The sequence below is a fragment of the Rhinolophus sinicus genome, linkage group LG01 (genome assembly GCF_036562045.2).
Source record: "Rhinolophus sinicus isolate RSC01 linkage group LG01, ASM3656204v1, whole genome shotgun sequence".
NCBI classification, from domain to species: Eukaryota; Metazoa; Chordata; class Mammalia; order Chiroptera; family Rhinolophidae; genus Rhinolophus; species Rhinolophus sinicus.
The window spans coordinates 8,891,398-8,913,395 of NC_133751.1; the positions used below are offsets into that span (position 1 = coordinate 8,891,398).

Consider the following 21,998-nt stretch of genomic DNA (forward strand, 5'->3'; position numbering starts at 1 on the left):
CAGGGACTGTCCACCATCCGACAACTACATTTAAAAATGGAAGAGTCTGTAGTATACAGCACAGGGAAAACAGTCAATACTATTGTAGTAAATGCACGGTGGCTGATGGGTCCTAGCCTGAGTGGGACGATCCCATCTCAAGGTACTGTTGAATCACTAGTACGTCCACCTGAAACTAATATAATATTGTATGCCAACTATACTTGCATTACAAAAATTTTTTTAAAACCAGAAGAGTCTGCAGGGCACCTATTACAAAGACAGGTCACACGTGTCTTTTCAGACCTCTTTAAGGCTCCGTTGAAATGTCTTTGTGGTTCACATTCAAATACAGATTATCTCTAATCCAAATACCACTAATCTGTGGTTCAAAGTTGCTCTCCCATTTTATTTTTCATTTTTTGTATTAGTTTCAGGTGTACAACACAATGTAATAGTGAGACATTTATCATTTATATCCCTCACACAGTGACAACCCCCTCCCCCATCCACTACCCTTCTGACATCACACACAGCCATTACATTTCTACTGTCTCTATTCCTAATGCTGCTCTCTGCTTCTTGTAAATATATATATATATATATATATATATATATATATATATATATATATATAAATTGTAGTTGACATTCATTATTGTTCAGCTTCAGCTTCAGGTGTGCAGTGCAGTGATCAGGCATCTACATCATCCCTGAGGTGGTCTCCCTAATGAGACAAGTGTCCATCGGATACCCTACAAAGTAATGGTTAGCACTCTGGACTCTGCTCTCCCCATTTTAAAGGAAGCCCATTTCCGTTCATTTTATTTCTTTAAATCTAAGTGGAGAATGCAAAGGAGGAAAAAAAATTAAAGATATTGGTTCCATGTAAACATTTTTATAATTTGTTTAATTTTTAAGACACACAGTTTGTGTAGATCATTTTAACATCTAAAAGGACAACGTTAGCAGTAGTAAGAAATGATAGTCAATTTATTTACCAAATTTAAATGTAACATTATAAAACTAGTCTTAAAAATCTGACTCCTAAATAGATATGAAACATGTACATTGGTGACACATGCTAAACACTGGCACTTTGTTTCTCTTCCTAGTCATTTTTCACTAAATTCCAGAACAGTTACATTAATGCGTTTTACTCTCTTCCAAAGGAATCGCTCATAGAGCAGATGTGTACTTTTTTTAATGAACATGTTAGCATCAACTGCACGCTACAACCAATTCAACAAGAGGGTTTTCTAGAAGATGTGTGTAAAGGTCAAAGAAACACAGTCAGGTAGGTAAAGCTTAAACCCTGTGAGGTCCTGATGAGTATCTAAACAGCCTCCCGTTGTGTCTTCCATGCCTTGAATTGGAGCCCAGCAACGCAGCCCACACACACAGCTGTCGATGAGAGGCTGGCTACACGGATGGTGGAGGCGAAGCCACAGCGATACCAGAAAACTCTTTTGAGTCAATGGTTTCCACTTCCTCCCCCAACTTGACCGTTTACCAGAACTGCCCAGGAGTAGTCACCATGAATTTAATCTCTCTGGATTTTCCCTGCCTGACCTTAAAATGACATGTAAAAGGCAGAGAAGCAGCAAGAACCAATATGTCATCGCATTGATAAAGCCATGCAGTGTTGGGGGCTTAGAGAGAGTGGCCATTGGAAGGAATCAAGGTGTGCTTGATTCACCTTTCAGCACAGGGCAGAGAGAGTCTATGACTTGCAGCTGACATTCAGAGTCTTCCTGAAGGCAGGGTCTCTGTGAAAGGGGAGGGAACAAGAGAAGACACCAGACAGGAGGCTGGAATGAAAGACACAGATAGGCACTTTCCTCCGTTGCCAACCCTGGAACCAAAGGCATCAGCAAGGTGGTAACAAGACAGAGTGGGGACCACCCCTGGCATCCTGCTCGTCCCTGCTGGTCTCGGCCCATCTGTGGACCCTACAATCCTCCCCCCCTTGTGAAACCTGGGCACAAGCAACTTCTCCAGCTCTACAGTGCCAAATCTGATTGTTCTAGGTCCTCAACGGCATCATCAAGGCATTACCAAGAGGTCCCCTCACCAGTCCTTTAAAATAAAGTAACGCAATACCACATAGGAATGACATTGTGTGTGAGAGAGAAGAAGAGACTGAAGATTGGGAAAATGTTCACCAATAACTTATCAGTTACCTAAGTATAGTGAAATTTCAAGTCATTTTTTTTTCTCTTCCATCTTTATCCTCTCTGACAGTGTTTTAACATATTAAAAGAGGCATGTATCATTTTGTAATTACAACAACAGTATTTGCATTCTGAAAAAAATTAAAATGCGATTTTAGAGGAGAAAAACAGGCTAAACACGATTATGGAAATTATCAGAGGCAGACAAATTTGTTAAAAGTTGAAGGCGGACTTGAACGCAAACCCAAGTTGCTCTGGAACTTACACTGCAGAACACATGCCCTAAATGTGAGTTACAAAGTCAGTGAATGTCAAAGACATAAGTTCACATAAACTGGACCACTGGCTGCCTAACAGCAGATGCTGGCACTGTTCAGGTGCACGAGGGAGTGGACCATTTACAAGGCCTCGTATCATTTAGTGTTGAGTGGATCAGGAGTATTAAACTGTTGGCATGATTTTGCGAAGGATGGTTACTGTGGGGACATACAAAGAACACACTCTTCTCATAGCCTCGCTCATGCATTGGAAATAAGGCAGAAACACCTGGCTTCACTTCATTCTTTTTGCAACGTCTGAATACGCGTGTTCAATCTCCTGGTCAGCTGGACACGTATTGGTGAACTCGTCCCTAGCATATGCATTGTTCAAGTATCTCCAGAGGCCAGTCATTTCAGCAGGAAAGTCAAAATCTCTGTATCTTTTGGCCACAATCTGGAAATGAAGAGGAAATGATCAGCAAAGGGGAAACCCACCAATGCAGGCAGTTAGATCAATCCACTCTTTTGAGGTGTGTGATATATTCTCTATCTCAAGCCCTGATGTCATCCCACCGTCCTTTGGGCTACCCTGAGTTGCACTCTGAGTCTGTGTGGGACATACTGGGCCTGGGAAGTTATAAAGGTACTGGACTCAAAGCAGTGGCTCCACACGATCCTGCCCACCCGTTTCTCACAGACTTTCCTTGAGATCTGCTGGCGTGACTTTGCTCTGTCCTCCCGTGGAGTTCCCCTAGTATTTCCGGCAGTTTTCTCTTCGTGGGTGCTGTTGCTGTGGTGCTTGGTGCCTCGAGATTCATGATGGATCTTCGGGGTAGGCTGTGCTCAGATCACCGGGACGTGCCCTCTCTTTGTCCTACATGCCAAGCCTCATCTCCCAAAACCCCGAATCCCTGTGCGTGTTTTTCCTGCAGGTTTCCATCATTCTGCCACAAATGACAGAATCCTTTCACTGTGGTCTGCCACGTGCAGAGGACAGAGTCATGAACAAAATGGACAGAAATCCTTACCTTGTGGAAATAGTTGATGTCAGGACAGGGCAATTGAGAGTAAACAACACGGGCAACACGATGGTGTGATATGTTTTCTTTGGGTGAGGGGATGTCGTTGGGGAATTAGTTACAAAGGAGGGTGTAAGCTGTTGAGAACTATTGTCAGTTCCCTAGGGCTGCCTTGACAAAGTACCACACACTGGGTGGCTGAAACAACAGAAATGTATTTTCTCGCAGTCCTGGAGGCCAGAAGTCCAAGAGCAAGGTGGCTGCAGGGCATGCTCCCTCTGAAGGCTCTATGGGGAAACCTGTTTCTGGTCTCCCTCCTAGCTTCTGGTAGCTCCTTGTCTTCTGAGAGCATAACTCCCATCTTCACATTGTTTTCACTGTGTTTGTGTCTCTGTCCAAATTCCCCCTTTTTATAAGGACACCAGTCATATTGGATTGGGACCCACCCTACTCCACTACGGTCTCAATATGATCTTAACTAATTCCCTCTGCAAAAAATGTGTTTCCAAATAAGGTCACATTCTGAGGTCCTGGGGGTCAGCACTCCAACACAGGAATTTAGGGGGGGACACAATTCATCCCCTAACAGGGACCCAGGGCTACAAAGGCCAGTTCCGCTTTGTTGTCTCCTACTGCAGTGGTTCCTGGGGTGTCTGAATGAAGTGACGTGGGACTTAACCACAAATTAGAAGATCTTTGGGACTTGTTTCTCATATTTGGAGGCCAGCAGCCACTGATGCAGTGTGGCAGCAAAACAGGACCATACAACTTTCAAGAAGCCTCCTAAATTGTTTAATATCTTTTGCTTGAATTTCACTTTACTGATGTTCATCTTAAGAATTCTGCTTTCCTTTTATTTGCAGTTGCCTGGTTTATCTTTGCCCATCTTTTCTTTTTTTTTTTTTTTTTTTTTTTTAACATTTCTGAGTACATTTGTAAGATGTATGCTTCCTATAAATATCAACTTGGTTTTGTATTATATTTTCTGAATTTCATACTTACAGCAGTACCTCGGTTTTCGAACGTCTCCATTGATGAACATTTCGGTTTATGAACGCCGTAAATTTTATGGATCTATGGTATCATTAGATAGTAAAATTCATGCTAAATTTGCAGTTTTAGGGGTTGATTTTAAAGGTCTGGAATGGATTAATCCATTTTGCATTACTTTCTATGGGGAAACTGTGCCTTGGTTTTCGAACGTTTCAGAACTCGAACGGTCTTCCAGAACAGATTATGTTTGAAAACCAAGGTACCACTGTACTTTGTTTTCTATCTTTCTGTATGTATATATATGTGTTGTGTGTGTGTGTGTGTGTGTGTGTGTGTGTGTGTGTGTTTCCCTGTCTGGTAATGGTCTGTTTTAACTCTTCCAGTGGTTTCCTGTACAACCTTAAATAACACGAGTAGGAATTCTGTATTGCTTGATTTATCAACTTTACATGAGATCTGTTTACTCTCCTGATTATGACAAATAAGGAAATTAGTATAACTACAATTCTTTCCATTTCTTTTCTTTTATCCCCCCTTCCAATGGTAGTAAAAACAGCCAAGCTTACTATATTCTGATTCTGTCCTATAACTGTAATTCCTACTATTTAGTATTAATTCTGGTTTTAGATTTAAATAGGTGCTATGTTTATAACCAGTTCTTTTATACCACACACTTTCTCTGTTCCTAGATTCTTACTTTGATTATCATTTTATTTTGTCCTAATTTGATTTTTGAAAAATGGCTCAGGAGTACTTATTTTATGAAGAACGAAAATCTAGGTAAAAAAAATTTACCTGGATATAAAATCCTCACATCAGACATCCTTTCCCTTAATTCTCTATAAATATTAAACCACTGTTCTCTGGTTTCTATTGTGGACACGGAGACATACGAGGCCAGTCTGAATTTCTCCCCTGTGTAAGTGGCTTTACTATTTACTTAATTTATAATTATCATCATCACCATCATTATCGCTGCTGGTGCTGTTATTATTGTCTAGATGCCAAGAGGGTTCTTTCTTATCCTCAAAATTCAGTGATTCGTCACATATGTCATAGTGTCTTGATTATTCTGGGGCTGGTTTTCTAATCATGGCATGTTCTTTAAACTGAAGGTTCAGGGCCTCCTTTAATTCAAAACGATTTTCCCTTTGAGCCTTCCTCTTTGTTTCTTGTTCTCTTGTTCCTGCAGGTGCACATCTGGGGTCTCTCTAACCTCCTGGTTCTTCTCCATTTGATTTGGGATGGTTTTCTTAGGCCCATCCTCCAAATGCCCAACTCATTTCTGGAATGTCTCTTTCTACTTCCTGCTACTTCTAATATAACTTTTATTTCTGAAATTATTTTATTTGTCTTTAAGCTTCTTTCTTGAGCTCTGCCAGCCTGATTTTCATATTCTTTGGGATACTATGTTTTTGTGGCATGATGTGTCTTGTCTTTGAGCTTTTTCACAAAAGATTCAGGTAGTCTTCCATTTCTTTGAGGCCTCAGGGAAGTATCTATCTGGAATGTTCTTTAATTTACTGGAGCAATTCTTTATCAGGTATGTGTTTCCCATGTACCTTTGCCTCTATTTTCCCTTCTCTTTATCCTTTTCCCGTCCCCTTTATGATCACCCACAGAGAGGACCCACTTGGACTCTCTCTATTGATTAATTATCTTTGAATGAGGCAGATTTCTTGGCCCTACCATTTGCTTAAAAATAGTGTGGAGGGTGAAGGGAATGAGAGGGCAGTTGGTAGACCCATTTGGATATTTACCCTGAAACACTATCTCACCAAACACTACTCTGCACTCTGCCCAGGGACACATTAGGGTTAGCATCAGGGTCAGAGTTAAGGTTATGGTCAGGCTCAGGGTTAGGGTCATGGTCAGGGTTAAGTGTAAGGTTAGGGTCAGGGTTTTGGGGTAGAGCATCCTCCACTCTGAGGCTTACAGGTTAGGCAGGTCACCATGACTAAAAATGAAGCTCAGGTCATTTACAGTCGCTCTCAACTGGTTCAAGGCATGTTTCTCTTCTCTGCTCAGCAACCACAACGCAGAATGCCACTTCCCTTCCCTCCTCCATTCTACCTCCCCTTCCTGTTCCTGTGAATGAGGGGACTGTGGCAGAAAGCAAAGATGGCACCACTGTGTGGCTCCTCCTTCAATGCTGCCTCCCCAGGGATCTCAGCTCAAAAGTGACCTCTGCGGGAATGCTCCCTCTTTCTCTTGTGGCCTGCTCCACGCCCTAGTCCTCCAGCAAAGAAGTCTGGGCTGGCATTTCAGGACTGTATGATTTACTTTTAGAGCACTCTGAACCTTGCTAAAGCCATGCAGAAGCATGCGTTGTCTCTATGGCCCCTCACCCTGGACGACGTTTCTTAGTCTTTGAGTTGGTTATCTGCCCTTTCCTGGTTTTATGAAAGATGAACTTACTGCTCTATTTTTTCATATTGTGTTAGCTGGGTTTCAGAAAGGAGAATAAACGATAAATTCCTTTACTCTCTCATCTTTTACCGTAAATTCCTTTAGACTGATTCTCATTTCCTTTCAGAAGTGCTCCATCCTGGAAGATTATTAAGCTGTTGGGTATTTTGAGTGCTAAATGGCTTTGAACAGTTTGCTGTTAGGTCTTATATTGGAGCCATGGACGGCTTCATTTTATTCTAAATACTTGGCTTCTACTGAAATGTGAAAGAGTCTTTCTTCATAGGGGCTAAACAAGCGGCAAGTGATGTTGGATGGCTGAGGCATTTCTCTTGCTCTTCCCTGAACCCCATATACTTCTGTGATACTACACTGGTCATAACAATGATTAGAATGTATTCACCAAAGGGGCTAAACCAAGACACAACTACATAAATACCTCATTGGAAGACGGCTCCCGAATTTCCAATTTCAACCATCACCAATGTAGCGGGTTTAAGGGGTTCATGGGCTTTCATTAAATTTTAGGTGTCAGGGCACTGGCAAAGTTCTTTATATTGTTGTTATAATAATATAAAGTTATTTAGAATGTTCTTTTCAGAGCATTAACTTGCAGGATCAGCAATATCTTTAAGGTTGGAATTTCAAACGGGTGCCCTGAGCACAGCAGGGAAGAGAGAAGAAAGAAGAGAATGGGGCAAGGATTGGGAGGGGAGTAGGGAAGGAAGAAGAAATGCAGTAAGAGAAAGGCAGGGGAGTGACACAGGAATGACATGGAGTGACCAGGGTGGCTGGCAGCCCACAGGAACATCGGTGCCAGAGGTTGTGGGAGCCTGATTGTAAATTTCTAAATGCTGATTAAATGTGTATTAGAACACAAGGTCCTTGACTTGTCGTCTTCCATCTGCCCTATCCAAAAGGACCTAACTCTAGACCTGGTGGGATTTGAATAATAAAGATTCCCCACAACAAGGTGTGGGCTTCTTCCTGGAGTATTTGGAGTTACTGAAGGCCAAGGACATAGCACCAGTGCTAATGACAATAACAATTACCACCTGTACCGTGTTTCCCTGAAAATAAGACCTAGCCGGACAATCAGCTCTAATACATCTTTTGGAGCAAAAATTAATATAAGACTCAGTCTTATATTGTATTATATTATGTTGTATTATATTATAATAAAATAAGACTGGGTCTTATATTAATTTTTGCTCCAAAAGATGCATTAGAGCTGATTGTCCAGCTAGGTCTTATTTTCGGGGAAACATGGTAGGTGATAAAGACGCTGGGGGCACTACTGACGGACAGCCGTTACTAAGGAGTCCACTGTGGGGCCATCTGCCTGGGAATCATAGGGTCACCCCAGAAGTTCTGATTTAGTAAGTTGGGCTGGATCAAGGGATTTACGTTCCTAAAAATCTCCCCAAACAATTCTTATGCCTTCTCATGTTGGAGAACCATTGGTCTAGGGAGTCCTAAAACTCTAATAATATATGGCTGATGGCTCTTATTTCATGTTCAACTATCTGAGAAGACAGGCTATCAAATCTGGCAGAGGCCCAGCCAAGGGGCTCTCAGTGCACCCCAGCTGTAGGAAGTCGACGCTAAGCACTGAGAGAACAGGCCTCCGTCATCCTTAGGCAGGGCTTCGTGTACCCTGACAATCACCAACAATCGGCTGAACTCACATTTAAAACTCACTCATCATTTCCAAGCCTTGAGCATTAAATGCCAGGTATAATCAATGTATTCCCTCAAGCTGCTTTCACTTAACTTTTCTTTCGGCTGTGGGAGCAAGACTTGAAAAGAAGCAGTAAGGGGGGAGGGACAGGACTCATGTTCCCAGACGTTAAGAATATCTGAAGGTACCTGAGAATACCCACGTATCTGAAACCTGGGCTCTGGCTGCCTCAAATAGAAACAAGCTAGAGTTTTAACCACATTTTAGATTGTTTCATTGTCTGGCCAAGACACAAGTCAAAACAAAATAAAACAAAGCTCCATTCATGTATTCAGCTCATGGGGCAGGAAGAAAAACAAACCTTAATAATATGGAGCTTGGGTAAGAGGTTACAGTCGGCGAGGGTGAGTTCGTCTCCATCCAGGAACTTCCTTCCAGAAACAGCAACTTCCTCTGCACTGTAGGCACCAATTTCATCGGGCAGAGGGCTATTTAAGTAATTATCCAGCTTCTTCAGGGCCTTTAGCAGGTTCTTTTCGTAAACTAGAACAGGAAGGCAGACAATGACTAAGATAAGCCGTGAGTTCGTTGTCACCTTTCTCTGGAGACAAGGAAGGAGGCTGACTGGTCTCACTCCTCCCTGGAAAATAATTCTATTGTCTACACAACACCGCTACTTCTTGAATTCATTCATTTCTTCCAAAATCTTTACGGGAACCCTATCACGAAGTAGGATTCCCATGATGCAACTGGGAATGCCTGGTGGTAATTATTTCCCTCCCCAAAAAATATCATGTTCTGGGCTTCCAACCTCTAGAAGAAGCCCTTAATCTGAAATCCATGTGCTTAGTCAAATTTGGAGGTACGTTTACCTTATTTCTAGACACAGGTCCCACCCCTCTGTAAAATGGGGCAGAATTCCCAAGACCTCATAAGACGCCACAGCAGAAGCCAAGTATACGGCCATGTTGAGAACTCACTCTCGTTTGCATCCTTCTTGGTGTTTTTTATAAACGCTGAGAATTTGGCAAACACATCATTTCCTGCAAAGTTAGATTCAGGGTGTTGGGTCCCCAGCTTAGGGTACCTTAAAAAATTGAAAAGTAGAATATCACAGATAAGCAATGTTTGAGTTGGGATGATACAATGTTGGGGGAGGAGGGCAGGGGGATATAAAAATGAAAACTTCCCCTTCAATGTTTTCCTAATCTTTTTATCTTCAATGCTCGGAGCCACGCAGTCTGAGGGTAAGCTTTAGACTGACTGTTCTCATCCTGGGACCCAGGGCCCACCTGGCCTCACCAGTCTTAGTTCCCTCCCTACTAAAATGAAGGTGTGGACTAGAAAGTCCCCTTCCAAGTCCAGTACTGCATGACGTTGCGTGCCAACATGCTCTCCTTCCCTTCCAGCAGTGTACCTAAGGCATGGCCAACCCACGTGACATCAACCAACCTCCTCCCCCACTTCCTGCTATCAAACCCTACTTGCCAAAATGCAGATACAGAGCAAAGAAACCCAGGCCACCTTCACTCCAGGTTTCTAATCTTGCCCTGTGTTTTCTGTGGCACACCATGGGTACAGTTAGGAAGTAAGTACCTCGGCCACAGGAAACCAAACACACGAAGTCTATTGTTGGGAGTAAGTGACAACCAGGTTGTGACACTGGTTTTAGGAGGCCTACCTCGGGGGAGCTAATTTCTCCTCTAAGAACTCCTCCATCTTGTTCACGTCCGTCTTGACTTCACCATCAAACGTCATAAAAGGAGGGTTCGTTCCGGGAGCCAGGTTCTGTAGGTCCGCGGGTTTCCTGGGTGGGATGGAATGGCAGTGTTTGTAGGCCAGTGTGCGACGCATTTCTGAGGCTTAGCCATGTCCTCCCCAATTTAAGAGAAACAGCCCTCGAGGATTTCAAAGGAAATTGTGTGTTTACAAAATGGCTTACTGGCAGTGAAGTGTGGCCCCTTCTCTGGATATGGAGGTGAAAAAGTTACCTCTCCCCAGTGTTATCAGCCAGGAGCGCTGCTCAGACAGGCTTTTGAGAGGTTCACAGCTGACCGGTAACTGGGAAAGCAGGTTCCTCTGGCGCCCCCAACTCCTACTCCTCCCTGATTATGTCTGATCCGATCCTGTAATTACTGCTTAGCCCACACTTGGCTTCAATTCAGGGTCCTGACCAAGGACGGACAGGCCTGTGATAACACCATGGGTCTTAGGGGAGTGTGTGTGAGTGTGTGTGTGTGTGTGTGTGTGTGTGTGTGTGTGTGAAGTTAGGTAGTTATTTCAATAATGCAGAAACCTCACCTTACCTTTTCAGGTCCACTGTTGTGACATTAAATATAACACCCTTTAGCCAAAGAATCATAAAGAGACGCTGAGAAAAGGGGCAATTTCCAATGCTCTCCCCATCACAACCAGCCTACAAACGGAAAAAAGAAATCTTTATTGGAGCCAGTCTCACAATTATAAGTGCCAGATTCCACAACACACGTGCACAAAATCATTACAAATTTTCGTTCATGGTCATGAGACTGTAAATATCCTTCTGAGGCCATTTCACTCAGCCTCTGTGCCAAGGTGGGAGAGGGGCGGGGGAAGGAGAGGACACAGGCACAGTGCACCCAGCATTTTCTTTCTTTCTTCCCACTACCTCACCACTTCCTGCCACGCTGGGCCTCTGAGTAGCAGTGCACAGAGAGAAAGAGTGGTAAGAGGGAACTCCCTTTGTCACCGAAGGCAAAGAAGAAAGATATGCTCTCACCCCCTCTTCTGTCTCTTGGTCCTTTCCAGAAGCAACACACCTCTCTTTTCAGGCTGATCATGGTTAACACCAGATCAGCCGACTCTCCCTTCCAGACACCATCCCCAATAGTCTCTGCTATGCTCAGCTACAGAAGGAGAGAATGGGATAATATGTGCTCTGCGATCCCTGGACACTGTAAAAGTCTTATGACCCGCCTCTGATTCACGGGGTGGCAGAGAGATGGGGAGCAATTGTACTTAGAAGGTAGACTATTACCCAGCTGGCGTCGAGAGTGGAAGGATATGAAATGGTTCCTCTCTGATGACCCAAAACAGGTCACATCCACACACCCATTCCCCAAACAAAAGCAGAGAACAAATGAACGTATGTCCTCCGGCAAAGGAGAAAGGCAGGTGTTAGAGAAGAGAGGGGAGACGGAGGGCTTCCCGAGCCCTGGGAAATGGGGTGGTGTTACCAAGGCTAACAAAAGAAGTTTCGAAACTCTTCCTTCTCGTCCCATCTTTCTCACTCCACACATCTCTGATGAGGTTATCGTCTTAGCAAAGTGCTGCTGGAACAGCACAGAGGTGACTCAGGCATGCTCCTCACATCCCCAGACTTCACTGACACAAACACAGCCATACGTACTCCATGAAGTCCAGTTCTGCTAAAAGAAAGATGAGAGTAAAACACTGTATCTAGAACCTGAGGAACAGAAAGGCACGAGGCAGAAAGTGAGCCACTGTTTTTTTGAAATTGAAAACAAATAGCCTCAAGAAAACTGAACAATGCAAGGTGTACTTAACAGATGTTAGCGTTAAGCCACCCAGAGAGGCTATTAGTGACAAGAGGTCTCTATAAATTAAGAGGACCAGAGACACACAACTGGATTTTAAAAAGCCTCTTCGCACAAGGCGAAGTCCAAATAAGCACATGGAAAGGTTCTTAACATTACTAGCCAGCAGGGCGATGTACATTAAACCCACAGAGATACCACTGCACACCTACCAGGGTGGCTACAATGAAAAGGTCTGACCATGCCACGTGTGGACAAGAATACAGAGCAACTGAATGTGCATTCATTGCTGGTGACAGTGTGAAGAGGCACAAGTGCCCTGGGAAACTTCAGCAGTTATCTACCAAAAGTTAAAAATATGCACTTAACGGATGACACAGCAATCCCCCTCCCAACAGAAATGAGCACAAAAGACACATATAGAAATGTTCTTAGTAGCTTTAGTAAAACAGCACAAACCTGGAAACCACCCAGTTACCATCAAGAGTAGACTGAATAAGTTGTAATATATTCCTACGGTAGGACACTGCCCCGCAATGGAAAAGAATTGGCTATTGCACAAGCAACGGTGTGGATGGATCTCATGTACATAATGTTGAGAGAAGAAACCAGACTCGAAAGAGTCCTGTATAATTCAACGTAGGTGAAGTTCAAGCACAGGCAAACTTCCCAGAGTGTTGAAAGGCAGACTAGCAGGTGCCCTGGAAGCTGGGTATTGTCTGGGAAGGGTGAGAGGGGGCCTCCTGGATGGCAGGAGTGTCCTGGATCTTGGTCTTGATGGTGGCTACACAGGTATAGTCAACTGACAAAGTCTTAAGGTTTAGGGACTTTACTGCGTGTTTTACTTCAATACAAAAGAAAAGAAAGTAAAAAATATTAATTAAAAAATAATACGGAGAGTCAGATTCAGTAGATCTGGCATGGGGCCCAGGAATCTGAATAAGCTCCCCGAAGCTGATGTGAGGCTGGCGGTCAGGAAGCCATGAAGATAATGGGCGGGCTTATTACCCATAAAGAGGAACCAATCCACCGGGATAACTGCATTCAGAGTCCCCGGAGCCCTGGGTGCTTGCTCCACACCCTTCCAACCCCTCTGGTTCTCCCTTTCTCCCTCCAGCATTTAGTCTTCTGTCCACTTAGTAAAGGGGAGGAGCTGAGAATTTCCCAGCTGGAATCTGTGAAGTTGCTGGGAGCCTCAGGGGTGGGGAGGTGGAGAGTCAGGACCCAAGCGTCCAGGTAGTTGTTACAACTCCCTCCCCTGAAACAGCGCCCCCCTCGGCCACCTGAGTCCCACCCCCTCGGCCACCTGAGTCCCACCCCCTCGTGGCCAAGTTGAAGGCTGCCTATGTCCTGATCAGTCTGTCCCAGAGCAAAACGCAGCTCAGACCTGAGTCTGTAAAACTCCCAGCAGCCTGCTGCTTGGTCTCCTTCTTAAATCGGGCTGCTTTCTTCCCCACTGCAGGTTGGGGCAGAGTCAAGCCAAGGAAAGAGGATAGGGAGATGAGCGCAGGGACACAAAGCCACATACTTTGGCCAGTGCTGACTTGTTCCGCAGCTATTCAACCTCTCATTTTTATAGTAGTTACTCTGAGCACAGTAACGTCCAAGATGAGTTCTGCCGAGGGTGGGGGCCGTTGTTTTCTTTCTCTTCCTGCCTTGTCTGTGTAACCTTGGGAATCCAGTGATAACGCATCTTGAATGTCAAAGCCCCGCTGAGCTTGTGGCTGCTTTGTCATCTCTGACCTGATAAGAGGCTGGATGTGCAGGACAGGATGGGCCTCCCTGCAGCAAACCACGTTCTGCTACTGGGTCTGGAGAAGAACTACATTGCGTAGGCCTGTTCCCCCTGCTCTATCTCTTTAATAGTCTCAAGCCCGTGTGTTCCCTTGAAATTGTTCTTCTCGCCATTTCCTGAATCCTGGCCGCTATGTCTTTAGGACAAGTAAAGGGGGTAGGAGCAATACATTTGGGGGGGAAAGAAAAAAGAAGAAAGAAAACCTGCCTTTGTCATCTGACTCTGTAAAAACTTGGAATTCTTAACAAGCTCCTTCCCAGAACTGCAACTGTGACCAAACATGTGTCCAGAAGGTAGGACGATGGCCTTGTATGGCCACTGCACCCACAGCTTCGATGACAGTGACGAAAGCTGTGATTGTACATGTCCCCCTCCCCCCATGGCCTTAAAACGAAATTGCTCCAACCCAGCACGGCTGGTGGAATGAAGGCTGAGAGGCGCTTTAGAAGAATTAGCCAGCTGCCACGATTGCCAATAAAACAGGATTTACATACCCCGTGTTGCCTCATCTTAAATTGCTCTAAAAAATTTTTTCTGTCTCGTCTGTTGTAAATGAGGGAGTTACGGGAACATGGTGGGAGTGACGAGGACGCCTTGCTGCCTAATTTTGTTTCTTTAATGTGCTTCAGTGCTAGGATGTGCCAGCAGAAAGAAAGGCAGAGATATGCCATCTGCAAAGCCCACTGTTGAGCAATACTGGGAGAGAGTGGACATGTTGGTCACATTTATCAACCGGACAAAACGATGGGCTCAAGATGTACCTATTAGGAGTGACACCGCCGCCATAGTTGGAACATTTGATCGCATAGTTTTATTTTCCATTGCTGATAATGCTGTCGGGCTAATTACACTATGGGCTCACATTTCTCACAGAATTCTCAGCCTACGGGGGAAATTTTGTATGTATACATTTCTGATAAAATCAAATTAAGCAGTTTGAGAGATCAGAGTGTCTTTTGTTTCCAGTGAAGACCCAGGCACTTGGAGAACCCACGATTGTATGTCTGCCTTTCAAATTCAACTGTTTTGAGTGCCGACGATGGTAATTCTCAAAAGAAAAACACGGATGCCTCTGACATGTTCCGAAAAATTCTGTGTGCAACTGAGACCAGCTGCAGCATTCGAGATCAGTGGTAATTCTGCTGGGTCCCGGCCTGTGCCCACCTCCGCATCACAGAGGCCCCAGATGTAAGGGTCCAAAGGTCACAACAAAGGTCAGAAAGCCCTCTTCATCACCGGCCCTCTTCAATTTAGAGCCTTTCCCACCTACTCTTTGCCCACTTAATTCCATTCAGAATTTGTGGGGAAATTTTTTTTTTTTTTTCAATTTTCTTCTCAGTGCTTTTCGCTTCAGGCAAATGAGCTCTCCAAATGCTGGGCTGGAGTTACAAGTAAGGGGTACCACCCACTCCCCCACCTTCACTAAATGACTCCCGTCCAGCCACTGCCTTTGAAGGATGAGACAGACCCCTGGCATCCTAGTCTAGACTTGACAACTGGATGATGAGCCCTCAAATACTCTTGGTGGCTCCTTGGCACTTCACCCTCTCCTTCCCACCACAGCAGGTCACTCACTCACCACCTTGATTCCTCACCTTTTTGGTTCTACCTTCTTTCTAGAAAATTCTATGTAAGCCTAAATGGTAAACATTCTGTAAAGTAAGCATTTTTCCTTACTCTACTCAAATGTAGTGAAAAACAATTTGGCAGGGGGTGGGGAGGGGGGAGAGAAAATAAGGAAGAGGCAATACATTAGTAATATTCTAATGATCCCTTTTCTGATAACTGGTTTTCAGCCAAGGAGGTACAAAGGGTCTCCTGTGTGCAGGGAAGTGTTCCAGGTCCTGTGGGAGACCGGGATCCCTCCCGGTCCCAAACTGGGGACAAATAGTTTGGGTGTGTCCATCACAGGGACACGAAGAAAATCAGGGAGTGAAGATGGCGCACTCTGTTTCCAACGTTCCAGAGGGACCAAAGCTGAATAGAAACAGTAGCTGACCAGAGGAGGCAGGGGTCAGACACAGATTTTGATGTGGGAGGCCTTGGACAGCCACCAGAATGAGTTCTCCACTGAGAAGAACAATGTGGCCAAGAGGACCAGCCAGGACTCTCCTCTGCTGGCCGCTTGCCCAGGGGAGGGGAAGGCTGAACACAGCACGGCCAGAGAGAAAGTTCAAGACAGCTGGATGGGAGATGATGCCCTCCGAGTCCCTGAATTCTTTCTGCATCCTTTGCTGACAGCACGATGGCCTCACACACTTTGGGAACTGGCGATCAGACCTACAGCGTGTGGCCAGGCACAATGATTCTAGCCTTCTAACCGAACAGTCGGACTTCTCCAGGTTCCTGGGCTCCCTTCCCTCGGCACCTGGAGTGTTATTGCACAAACAACTGACGCTAGTATTTGATGAACACCTTTTGTGGTGTGTGAGGATCTAGGGGTCATCAGTCATCAGCACGCAGCACGTGGAATAGCTGGTGTTTGTGACAGAGAAATGTGGGAGCAGTGACAGCCCACCACCCTGCCCAGCCTGCACCCAGTGTCTCTGACTCAAGGTCTGCCATCGGGAGCAGGTCGGGCTAGGGAAATTGTCCCAGCCCAGCAAGCAGGCCTTGTGGGATGGATCAGGGGCATTCTTACTGGGTCTTTTTTTACTCCCAGGCAGAAGCAGGTGGGAGAGCTGGGATCTCTCTAACCCTCGAAAGGGCTGTGTCTGGAGTCAGGGTACCTGGGTGGCTCCCACAGGCCCTGGCAGAGTTCCTAGCACACAGTAAACACTCAAAAAATGACTGGGGGCTTGAATCCAATGGCTCCCATGTGAAAGAAGCCCAGTGCCTCACAGCCCCTCCCTGCTATTCCTTTTCTGGGCCAATGTCCATAAACCTTTCCCTTTCAGAAGCAAACAGATTCTCACTGCGAAGAGGTCAGCCATGGAGAATGACATTGAATGGGAGAGGAGAGAATCGATGGTGGAGGAGATAGAGGGCGACGGAGAGGGAGACAGGGTGCAGAGGGGCAGCAAAGTCTTCCCCAAGCCTCTTGGTCCAAGGGTTTGACTTAGAATGCAGTCTTTTAATAGATCTGTGACTTCCTGCTTTTGAATAATTCCGTGAGTTAAGAAAATGTATCATTCTTTCCATTTGCCTGATAAGTTGCAGTTTCCATTCCTCAGTAGCATCATGTCTCCCTGAGGCATCTCGGTCACGGGGAGTGGGTGCAGCCTGGAGCCAGGCAGAGCTGGTGGGGGGAACACTCGCCCCACTACTTCCTAATTGTGTGGCCTGGAGCATTTCATTTGCTTTGCCTGAGCCTCAGTTTCTCCATTTTAAAAACAGGGTTAAAGATACCAATGCCTTGCAGGACTTTGTGTGATATACTCGAGTCTCCTGGGCACCCAATAAAAGCAGCTATTATTCTCATTATCATCATCAACAGTACTCTTCCAAAACTGCATGCACCAGAACAGGCAATTATGGAATTTAGGGTACTTTTTAACAAGGCTCAATTAGTCTGATTTTCGTGCCAAACCGTATAGTCCTTAAAGAACCACTGATTTTTTTTCCCCCCTGAAAGTAACGCCTCCGATATCTATTCCAAGTGAAAATTAACACTGAAGTCATTTTCTTAATTGCAAAAGCAAACAGATCTTCAGCCAGGAGGCAAAACGGCAGGGCCCTGGCCTGGCTTTGGCATCTGGGAGTTACACCAATCTCCAGCTGAAAGGTCCAGAGGACAGAAGATCTGTGAGCGCCTGACTGATGGCAGGCTAAGCCCAAGGGAACTGCCTCCTTCTCAAGAAATGACTCCAAAGTCTTCTGCTTGTAACAGTTAAAAGGCTGACCTCCTTTCTGACTTTCGCAGTTGGCACTAAGAGAGCCTGAGCAGACAGGGGCTGTCTCCTGTTCCCCATCACCTGGGGAAGAGAGAATTCCATGCAATGGGAAAAGAAGGCAACAAGTCCCCATCGAGATTTGAAGCTCAACATGCTGGAATTATAGATCCACACGAAGAAAGGTTATTCTAACAAAGTGGGGGAGAAACAACCTTGCTCACCCCTCCCTTGTCCAACAAGAATGCTTTGGAAGGAAATGCCCTCCTCCAAAATCAATGATTTCAAAGGTGATTTTTTCAAAACTGGTAACAGCAAACACTCATTGCTCTGATTACAAGAATGGTTCCAAACAATGATGGATGTTATGGCATTCCGTCCTGTCAAACTCCTATAAGATGTCCTCGTGTTAGTCCCATTTTGCAGATGGCAAATCTGAGGCACAGAGAGACTACGTAACCTGTCCGAAGACGTCAACAGAATTAGATGAATAAAGATGTCTCGTGTACTCCCAAATGGGATCCAGTTAAAGGTTCCAACTTCTTTCCAGGTCTTCAAGATGGAAACCAGACTCTTTCCTTTCCTTTTACCTGAACATCAGTCTGAACTTCAGTCTGTCCTGCAGCATCGCCTGTCCTCCTTTGAAATCACTCTTGCCCAGGTCTCAGAGCCTCCCACTGACATTCCCGCAGCAGCCTCCTGCTGAGTCTCTGTCCTAGATTTCTAACCCCTCTTATCTTCCCTGTAAGCTGCAGAAGGTGCACCCAGATAAAATGCCATTTTCCTTAGGTCATTCTGCTGGATGCTATTCAAGTGCAAATTCAAATTATCACATTGTCAAGCAGTGTGACCAGGGCAAAGTACCCAACCTTCCACTACAGCCCTTTCCTCATTTACAAAGTAAGGATAACAGGGTATCCCTCAGGGTTGGGTGAGAATTAATTAGACGTCACGTGGAAATCACAGGGAATGATGCCTGACACCCAGAAACAAATGTTCAATGATCTCTCTCCTTCATTCCCTCTCCTTTGCCCTCCCTCCCCGTTCCCTTCCTCCCTTCTTCCTCCTTCCCTCATCTGTCCGTTAGCCCTTAGGCTGTCTTTCCCTCTTTCCTTCCTTCCCTCCTTCCTTTCCTTTCCACTTTCCAATATACGCCTGTCAAGCCAGTTACTCTCCTCAAATGTTGTCCCCTTTCAGGCCAACTGCCTTAATTATCCCATGTCACCTTCCTGAAATACCTCTTGGCCACCCTGCCGCCATCTTACTTCAGGTCTGGTAGGTAAGTTCTCCCACTCTTGACCCCTTTCTATGACTCTCTGATTGGCTTTACTTTCTCCTTTTTTCTGAAGCCTGCTTGCAATCTAGTCAGCTCTGCCTGGGTTAGCACCAAATTGTTTACTAATTATTTCCTGTTGGTTACATGCCTTCAGGGTGGACCTCTGCACAGAACGGGTGATGAACTGTTCCCTTGAGTGCTGTGACGTGCTCATTTTCTTCCTACTCCCCTGACAGTGCCCACAGCACAGGGCCAGGCCCACGGAAGTCATTCCATAAAAACTCACATCATGGGGCAAATAGCGTTCCTTTAAAAACAACAAAACGACACCTCCTCCCTCAGGAGAACCTGGCAGGCCCAACAGTGCTGCCACCTTGACCTGTGCCCAAGTCTCTCCCCAGCCTGCCTGTCTTGGGGCTTCTTTCCCACCCACCCAAAATGACAAGCTCTGGGTGACCTGGTCGGCCAGGCCTGTCCTGATTTTAAACCTGGAAATCTGCATCACCCTGCCCCAAGTCCCAGGTGAGCTGGGACCGTGGGTCACCCCATCATCCGCCCACATGACAGCCTCAGTTTTTGAAGAGGGGGACATATTATAAAGTCCTCACAGGTTCCCTGGAAGCAAAGCTTTGCTGCTCCCCCACCAGCTCATCCGCACAGATGAGTCCATTGGTCAATCAGATGAAATCGCTGCTACCTTGGAAGCTGAGGACATGGAACCGTGAGCTCCCTGGGAGAAGGGACAGATAGACAGGGGCTGAGCCTGTGGGGTTGGGGAAGGAGGTGGGAGTTTAAGACAAGCCTGGCAGACTCCCTAAGTTATTAGAACAAGGTCACATAGGAGCATCCATTCTCCTCCTGGCTGTTGGGTCACCTTCAGGAAAGAGAAGCAGTTAAACTCGGTGGTGCAGTTCAGGTGGCAAATATTCCAGAATGGTTCATCTCGGGGTGTGACAGACACCCCAGAGCAAAGGGCACTATACAAATGGGCCAGAAAACAGGACCTCCTCATTTTTAAGTCCCTAAATCGCTCTCCAAAAAGGGCACAATTTCTCTTCGATACTTTATATTTCTCCTTGGATTAAAAAGAAGAGCAAGAAACTCTGTACCAACTCAAACAGGAAAACCTTCCAGGGGTCCCCTAAGTTAGTAGCAGCTGAGGAGACACCCTGGCACACTTGAGTGTCTGCCTCCTGGGAATTTAGGATCAAAAGATCAGTATCGATTAGTGTTAGCTTGGAATTTAGCTCCCACCTTTCATTGAAAAAAGAAGACACATCTTCTCAAAGATGCATCTTCTCAAAATAATTCACCCAAAGTCTTAAGATCACAGATTCCATTTCTGTCTTTTATAAATGTGATTATGAACAAAATGGCCATTTTGAAGTAACAATGATGATGATAATGATGATAGCAACTACCACTTACATAGCATTTACTTTCTACTACTCACTGTTCTAACCACTTTCTATTAACTCGATTCTGACAACAGCCCTATTCAATGCAGGAACTATTACTAATCTTCATTTATAAGTGAGAAAACAAAGACACAGAGAGTTAGAGTAACTTGCCCAAGGTTACCCAGCAGGGTTTGAACTTAGGAGTCAACTAGCATCCATGCTTTTCACCCTACTCCTGAACTGGCCTATGTCCAAATGGAGGGAACTCTGGCTCCAGCAGGGCCCCTCCTCAGAAGAAATGGTTGTCTGTTGGTTTTACTCCACCTCTTTCTAGTAAGGATTGGAGGTGGCTTGCAGGAATCCACAGTAATAGGAAAAAACATATTAGAAGCATATGAAAGCAATGGTTGGGACAGAAAATGGATTTTGGCTGGGCTATCAAAAATGCATACCCTAGATCCAAGATGGCGGAGTAGATAAACACTGTGCCTGTGTCCTTCTGTGAACACATTAAAATTACAACTAAATTGCAGAACAATCAATCTGGAGAACCATCTGGCTGAACAGAAGCTTTATAACTAAGGATATAAAGAAGGCACGCCATGACTGGTAGGAGGGGCGGAGAAGTGAAATGGGTCCCAAACCTCTGTGTGGCGGTTGAGAATGAGAAGGGATAACTCAGCCTCAGAGGTTCCCCCTGGAGGAGTGAGGGACCCCCGTCCCCTACACCAGGCTCCCCAGCCCAAGTACTGGCACTGGGAAGAGAAGCCCCCACAATATCTGGCTGTGAAAAACAGTGGGGATTCCGACCATCCAGGTGGGACTGAAAGCTGCAGGGAAATCCAGGCATCCTCTTAAAGGGCCCACGTACAGACTCACTCACTCGCAGGCACTCACCTTGGGCCCCAGCAGAGGAATGGTGACTCAGGGGGCCTCAGAGATATATGGGGGAGGGGGCAGACTGAGGTGTGTAGCTTCAGGGGGAGGACTAAAGGGCAGTCGACATTTTCCCTGTGCGGTGCCCCTCCCATGCAGCCAGCAGGCAGGCACCATCTTTCTGTGTTGAGCCCACCCCCACACAGCTAAATTTGAATCTGACAGGCCTGGTGAGCTCCACTGGGACCTCACCCCACCCAACTCCTCCAACATCAGAGGTACTTTCTTGTGAGCAGCCAGCCCCTCCCCATTGCACTCTTTCTTGGAAAACTATCAGAGTCCACAAGCCCCAGGTATGTGGTGACTGTCCTCGGTGTGCTCTGAGACTTCTGCTGAGTAGCTCCAGGCTCTGCACTGACACCAAACCAGAGTCTACATTTACCCTGTGACCACAACCCTTCTCACTCTAGTGACTCCCTGAGGCCCTATTTCACCCAACTCACGTACCACAGGAGGTTTTTTCAGTGGCTGAAACTTAAGGGAGTCAGCAGGTGGCAGCAGGCCTCTGAATGTCCTGGCTTTTTGCGGAACTAGCCCAGGCCTGGTACTGGTGGCAGCCATCCTCGGTTTGCAATGTAGCCTATCCTGCGTGCCTCCAACTTTAGCACAGGCAGCAAACAACCACAGATCACTCTGTAGCTCCTACCAGGTAGTCCCTGGCTGGTCACAGGCAGTGGGTGACCTGGGCCTGCACCAGAGCCCCCCCTCCC

At 45.8% G+C, this 21,998-nt stretch overlaps 1 protein-coding gene across 1 annotated transcript in view; it reads right to left on the reverse strand.

Moving 5' to 3' along the window:
• Positions 1–861: 861 nt before the first annotated feature.
• The window catches only part of CLIC6 (chloride intracellular channel 6), a 44,622-nt gene continuing 23,485 nt past the window's right edge, over positions 862–21,998 (reverse strand). The window contains exons 2-6 of the mRNA XM_019730260.2: positions 10,822–10,931; positions 10,197–10,322; positions 9,496–9,602; positions 8,877–9,058; positions 862–2,867 (exon numbers count right to left, since the gene is read on the reverse strand). Of these exons, the coding sequence (XP_019585819.2) occupies positions 2,706–2,867; positions 8,877–9,058; positions 9,496–9,602; positions 10,197–10,322; positions 10,822–10,931 (687 nt within the window). The 3' untranslated portion in view covers positions 862–2,705. The remainder of the gene's footprint in view (positions 2,868–8,876; positions 9,059–9,495; positions 9,603–10,196; positions 10,323–10,821; positions 10,932–21,998) is intronic.